General features: G+C 38.3%; 1 protein-coding gene across 4 annotated transcripts in view; it reads left to right on the top strand.

Annotated features, from left to right (window-relative positions):
* LOC109240187 (UPF0505 protein C16orf62) overlaps window positions 1–6,954 on the top strand; it is a 45,247-nt gene that overhangs the window by 5,742 nt on the left and 32,551 nt on the right. For all 4 annotated transcript variants that reach the window (XM_019406825.1, XM_019406824.1, XM_019406826.1 and 1 more), the window contains 2 exons: window positions 586–755; window positions 6,269–6,441. In XM_019406825.1, the coding sequence (XP_019262370.1) occupies window positions 586–755; window positions 6,269–6,441 (343 nt within the window). The remainder of the gene's footprint in view (window positions 1–585; window positions 756–6,268; window positions 6,442–6,954) is intronic.

Below are 6,954 nucleotides of genomic sequence, written 5' to 3'. Positions count from 1 at the left end.
GTACCAACTTGTCCACTCTGGTTTGGTTCTATCCAACCTAGCTTTCTATCATAATACATAAAAGTAGAAGACAGATTCTTCTCCCCCCTCCCCCCCCCCTGACTGGGGATGATTTAAAGTTTTCAATGATAATTCCGCCTCTGGAATTCATTGTTTCGTGCTCATGTTCCTTATCAGCTGAGCGGCTTTTGGAAGCTGCTCAGAATTGAAAATCGTCAATATGCCAAGAGCACATTGTAAATACGAGAAACGTTTAGAATCCCTATAATTATATAATTAGGAATATAAATTACTTTCTTCTTTTATTGGATTATAGTTGTAAAGACTATTTAAACCCAACCTGTTTGAGGGAATGACCAAGCAATGCTATCACCGAATCTCTTCTTCTCTTTTCCCTACATAAGCAAAGTGTCTGTAACCTATGTAAGATATTATTTTTGAGAAGGATTAACCTATGTAAGATATTATTGCAGGGGAAAACCCAAAATCATCTTTTTCATTTCTTTTTTCTTTTTAAAATTAAAAGGTTGTGCATGAGTTTATGTTTCCATCAGTCTTGCCGTTGAAAAATACTATTCTGCGCAGATACTTGGAGCTGGCCATATTCCATTGCTGGCGTTTCCTTCTGCAAAAACCTGCTGATAATCTTCCACGACTAGTTATGATGGCGAGAGGCATTGCAGATCCATTAGTTTCATTTTATTGCCGCTTATATTTGGCCCACTGTGCACAAAAGTTACCTCAACGGGACCTAGGTAACATTATATGTACTTTACTTGTTTAGCCACGATGGATAGCTATACTATTAATGCAGATAGGTATATATATATATATATATATATATATATATATATATATATTTGCTAATAAAATCTGTGGCAAATTTGACTCAGTAAGCTGTAGCTTCTAGTGGTCATGCGAATTACAACTATGAACATTTGATAGATCAATATAGTGTTGGCTAGAGTAAAAAGCACTAGGTGATTTTTTCATACTGGCTGTGCAGTGAATGTTGTAGCAGTCCTTGGGGTTTTATCTCTTTGTTTGGATCTTTATTAGTTGAAGATACTTTTAAAATTGTCTCCTTGTTGTATTAGGCCCTTATTTATATACTTTTTTCCATTTTAAATGGTTCTTTCTTAGGTAGGATATAAAGTCTCACTTAGCATTGCGTTTTAAATTTAATCTCTGTATTATAAACCTTGATATAAAGGAGAAAATAAAATAAAGAATTTGGGAATTGAAGCTTGATTATTCCCTTAAAGAGACGGTATTAAAGCAGTAACTTTGATATGGCGCTTAGAGAGAGAATCTCTCTAGAAGCAAAGAAGTTCAAAATTAGTCAAACAAAGACATCTTGGCCCGGCTAACATCGACTTTCAATGGGGAGTGCAATCAAGTATTAACTCAGAATGGACCAATTTTCAGACTATCTCCATTAACACGAAGCTGAAAGGAAGGAGTTTCTTGTGATTTGACTGATTGGAAGATTTGAAAAGTGTGCGGACTCGTCGGGCTTGATAGCTCCACCGGAGGTATAGGCGATATCGATGCGGCTGAAAGTCTCGGCAATGAGTGAATCCATATTCCTTTTTCACGTTGCTTGTGAAGAGGAAGTACTGAGAGTTTTGGGTGAGGGATGAGATGGATGGAGAAACTAATTACTATTAGAGAGATGGTTGGAGACTAATCGAGTAATCGTTATGAAATTCAATGGAGAAGGATATACTAGTCATGAATGTCGCGGGGTTGCAAATCATCTTTGTTGGAATGCTTTTTTTAAGAAAGGGAGGTGATGTTTGTGTGGACATCATTGATGTGGAGTTCAATCTAGTAGACCTAGCTAAGGCCAATTTATATGCAAAAAAAGAGGAAAATATGATGATTTCCATGGTAATGGAGAGTGGTGACTTAATTTTTAGGTCTGGTTAACACAAGTTTTTAGCTCTGAAATTATGGACAAGATTGGAAAGGGAGGGGAAGGAGGAGAGAGGAACCAAAGGGTGATGGTGGGACATGACAAAAAAAGTAGTTTGGAAGAGCGCGGAGCTAGTAGTTGGGAAAAATAGGGGCTTAGCCAGAAACAACTAAATTGGGAGGCCTTGTCAATGGGTGTTTTTAAAACAAAGGTTAGTTGGCGAAGATGAATGAGGAAAAAGGACAAATTTACCTTAGATTAGTGAATCGGTTTGAAGGTAAAACTTCGACCAATTTAGTACTCAACACAGTTCCCTCTGGTCTAAACGATGTTAAATCGGCCTTAATTGTCGAAATAATTAAAAATTCAATTTTGCTTCAATTCGACCCCATTTAGATCAGAGAGAACCATGTTGAGATCTTCAGAGGAATCTAGAAATGTTTTATGTTCTCGCCGAAAAGACTATATCCTCTTCTTTTCATCAACTTGCTGTGATCATATCTGTTTTGCAATCTTGCTAGCGTTAGAGATGCCCAAATCTAGTGGGGGTATACTAGAATAGGTTTAGAAACTTTAGATAAAATGGAAAATTCGGAGGATTTTGTAGGAAAAAGAGACCCTCCATATAGGATGCTACCTTTAGCTCTTATGTGGTAGGTCGTAAGGAAAGAAATAGAAGGGCGTTTGATGGGGTTGAGAATGATTTTGTATACTTGAGGAATAGCTTCTTGTCTGTAATTTCTTTTTAGTGCACCATTGATTTTCCGGTTTGTATGGATGATTGGATGACTTTTTTAGAGAACCACATTTTATTATAGGCTTACTACTTTTGGAATACTGCTTTGTGTACGAGTATTTTCCCCATATTAATAAAACCATTTACTTCATCAAAAGAACAATAATTTTCAGCATCCTACATACAATAATCAATAATGTTGATTTTAATCCAACTCCTCAAGGTTGAGATCCAAAGAACCGTCTCTTTTGAAGTGCATGACTTTACCTATGAAATGATAACCCATCGCTTTGCATTGCTTCATTGTTTTAACCGACAAAGTGATGGCTTTTAATGACACTGGTTTAAATTGAGGGAGTAGATAAAGATGTTTTTCCATTGGCATTCATAGAAGGAGGGAGGAGTTTGTCAAAATAGACAAGGGAGAAGTGCTTAGTTTTGTGAAATTTGTGGGAGTGACTTCGTGGGAGGAGGACAGAGTTATTAAAGTGCTAATTGATCATATGAGCATGAGTCAAAAGGGGTTAGCTATGAGAGTAGGGTTAGGAGAGAGGAAATACAAAGGGGATCAAGGGAGGAGCATGAGGTTGGGATAACATTGTGGTATATCAAAGGAGGTTTGGAGGAGCATGGGTGATTTGTTGGATAAAAGGAGGGAAGGAAAAGTTGTCGATGGAGGTTAAGATTTTCTCATGGAATGTGGGTGGATGAATGACCCAATTAAGAGGGGCATCATCAAGGTGAGAGTTATAAGAGGGGAGTGGGGAGATTTGTTGCGTGTTCAAGAAACGAAAAATGAACGTCTTAATGGACTCAATTGTGACAAGTGGGGGCATGGGAATGGAAGGTGTGAAGTATGATTGGGTTGTGACAAGGGGGTGGCGGGTGGCATTCTATTGTTTTAAGATAGACAAAAAAAATGGACGTAATGGAGGTGAGAAAGAGGGAGTTCATAGTTGCAACTCGGATTAGAAACGAAGGGAGTGGTGAAGAATGGGGTTTTGGGGGAGTGCACTAACCCGTGGGGAGGGCTCAAAGAAGAGTTTTGGGAGGAGATGACCACCTCAATGACGAAATAGGAGGTCCCTAAGTTTAAGAGGGTCTTCTAACACGATATGATAGATGTAGGAAAGACTGGGATGTAGAACAGTGTCTAAGCCAATGGGGAGTTTTGGAGTTTACTAGTAATCTATGTTGGTGTCTAAGCCAATGGGGAGTTTTGGAGTTTACTAGTAATCAATCTCTTATTGATCTTCCTTTACCAGGAACAAGTTTCACATGAACCACGGCAGAGGATTCTACTTCAAAATAGGGTTGAACAGATTCTTGGTGTCCACCATGTGGTAGATGTATTGTACGTTCCACAGCTAGGTTGACTTCAGATTATTCGCCTATCATGCAAGATGGTTGCAGAGGAAGGAGTATATGCTTTTTTCGATTCAAGAGCATGTGGCTTAAGATGATTGATTTACACTTCCTTTCTGGCTTGCAAGGAAGTTGAAGATACTAAAAGGGGACATAAGGGAGCAAGAAGAGGGAGGGTGAAGGTGAGGTTAAGGGAGTTGATGTGGAGAGAGTCGAAAGGTTCAGAGAGTCAGAGGAGAGGGGGAGAATGAGGAATGCTGAGGTAAAAAGAGAGGTAGCTACGTTGTCAATAGTGCAAGAGACTAGTTGGAGGAATACTAAGTTCTTTCACCGGGTGGTTGTAACAAATAAAAGAAAGAATTTTATAGAATCTTTAAAAGAGAACGAGGTAGTGTTCGAGGGAGAGGAAGAAGTAAAAGGGAGATTGTGGGCTTTTACAAATAATAGTATAGCAAGGAGGTGAGTTGGAGACATAAGCTGGGAGGAATAGTGTTTAACAAAATAAGAGATGAAACAGGTTAGTGGCTGGAGAGGGTTATAGTAGAAGAGATGGTGAAGGAGGTGGTAGAAAGTTGTAGAAGGGACAAGGCATCGGTAAAAACAAAATGATGAAAGATAAAACAGCACAGAGAAAAATTCAATGGAGGAAAGCTTTGATCCAAAGCTTCAATGAAGAAGAAAGGATGAAATCATGACCTGTTTTGCAGAAGGGGAAGCACTGGTTCGTTAGTCGAATCTTTTGTGACAAATTTTGGTAGATGCCAATTATTTGAAATTATATGGGGAGAGGAGGTGACTCAGATAGGTTGCTCGGTGTGCGAAAGGTTGTTGAAGACGACATTATGCGCTGCCACATGTGTTGGCGAACAACATAGCTGTTGTGGTGCATGTGAATCACGCGTACGTTTTCTCGTAGCGGGTCTTCTTCCTCATAGGTTACTGGTAACTGGGCTTTCTTCAAGACTAGAAAGTGAGGATCAGATGTCAACTGCTGATGGAAAATCGAAGAAATCAAATTTGTTCTTTGCCGGCTTCTTTTTTCAGTTCTGCTGTTTAATTTTTTTTCTTTTCTTTTCCTTTTTTAGACTGAAGAAAGGGTTTTGAGAAGGGACTACCATCTTGGCTCTGATGTCATGTTGAATAAGAGAAGAAAAATGGAGATTTTAGGAACTGAATAGCTTAATTATTCAAGCAATTTGGGATATGAATCGTGATTACAAAAAAATCTAAAGAAAAACATATAATTACAACCCTAGAGGGATTCTAAATCTTCCCGTATTTACAAAGAAAATATTTTTGTCATATTCAGTGGCAGATGCAGCCTTTGTGCTGCGGGTTCAACAAATTCCAGTATTTCCAACATATAGTTCAAATATATATGTGAAAAATTACTAAAAGTTCAACAAATATTAAATCTAAACTCATAATTTCAATAGTACGATTAATACTTTAACATTATATATAAAATAATTAATAGTACAATGAGTTTAGTGCTAAAAACCTTGAAGTTCAGACCCATCTAATTTATTTTTTGAATCAACCTCTTGTTATATTTACCGATTCTTAACAAGCCTCTTCTTATAAAAGTGTTCCTTTGGCTTTTATATTCATCGTCAAGAACAAAGTAATACTCCTTCCTCCTGCGATCCTTCCTCTGTCAAGGAATCTAGACTTCTACAGTGGAAGAAGCAGAAACTGCAACTGGTAGATGGTAGACAACCCACTCCCACCCGAATCTCTCAGCCAATATATTGGAAAATGTGATCTTCCTTTTGTTCTTTTCATAAGGGTACGGGAAAATCTTGGCTCTTGCCACTCAAAGAATTCTACCTTTTGCTGAAATATATGCAATTTTGGAACCGCTTTTGGACACACCAAAATCACCATTCGATATCTATGTTGCTGTTGTTTTATTTGAGTAAACTAAATGTCAGAAAATGCAGGTCCAGTTATGTACCGTGGAGTTGACTGCTAAGTACTTTGTCTGGTCACAGTCTAAACACTTTTCCTAACATTTGTTTTGGGCATCAAACAAAATACTCTTCTAGTTACCACTCCGTCCCTTCTTTCCTTCTTTTGGTTCACTGTGGGAACTTAGGAGCTTCCAGGTCTTGCTAGCATTTCAGATATTTGAGTTGTAAGCTTGAACTTTATATGTTGGCTAAGAATTACATCTGTGGTGATCTGATCTGATATGCTGTCAGTTTTATTGTATTTTCTTGAATAATTTATTTGTTTTTATCTCACAGGACATCTGATAATTTCTATGAATGACATGAACACTCTTCTGATGAATGGTGCACATGTTGCATCTGTGGAGAAAACATCTGGAGTTCTATCAGGAAATCGAAGTTCAAAACTGGGCCTGATGGAACCAGCTATTGAATATGTTACGAAATGCTTGTTCAGGGAGTCATGTGAGGTTGGTAATTAACAGCCTTTCTTTTTTGTTTTCTGGTTTTGCTTCCGGCAAGGTCTGCTGTGCTCCGAGTTTTGGAATAAGTGGTTATGCTTTCACTTTTTTTTAACGTTATTTTAGTAACATCACTAGTAGACATTGATTCTCTTTTTAAGATGTGAAAGGGTGTTAAGATAATCTCTGGAAACCGAGAACAAGACACATAACGCACTACGAGGATGGTTTCAGGAAGTTGAGCAATGGGATCGGAACCTGAGGTAGGTTATCTATGGGAGGGAAGGTCTTGGTAAAACAGGAGTGGATAGGAAAAGAGGGAAATGAGGTGCTGTTTTGGGAGATAAGGTGTGGGAAGGAAAGGGAAGAAGATGTAGAGAGGAAATTCAGAAAATGGAGGGACGGGAAAGAATGAGGATAGTGAAGTAGGTGAAGGGTTTGGGTAGTAGAGGGAGGGTGAAAAAAATAGAGGAGAGGTGAAAAAGAAACATGTAGGTTGAGAAAGGGTGGAGGGAATAGGGT

Source organism: Nicotiana attenuata, unplaced genomic scaffold (assembly GCF_001879085.1).
Source record: "Nicotiana attenuata strain UT unplaced genomic scaffold, NIATTr2, whole genome shotgun sequence".
Lineage (NCBI taxonomy): Eukaryota > Viridiplantae > Streptophyta > Magnoliopsida > Solanales > Solanaceae > Nicotiana > Nicotiana attenuata.
The sequence above is the reverse complement of the archived record's forward strand: the minus strand, read 5'-3'. Positions and strand labels throughout refer to the sequence as shown.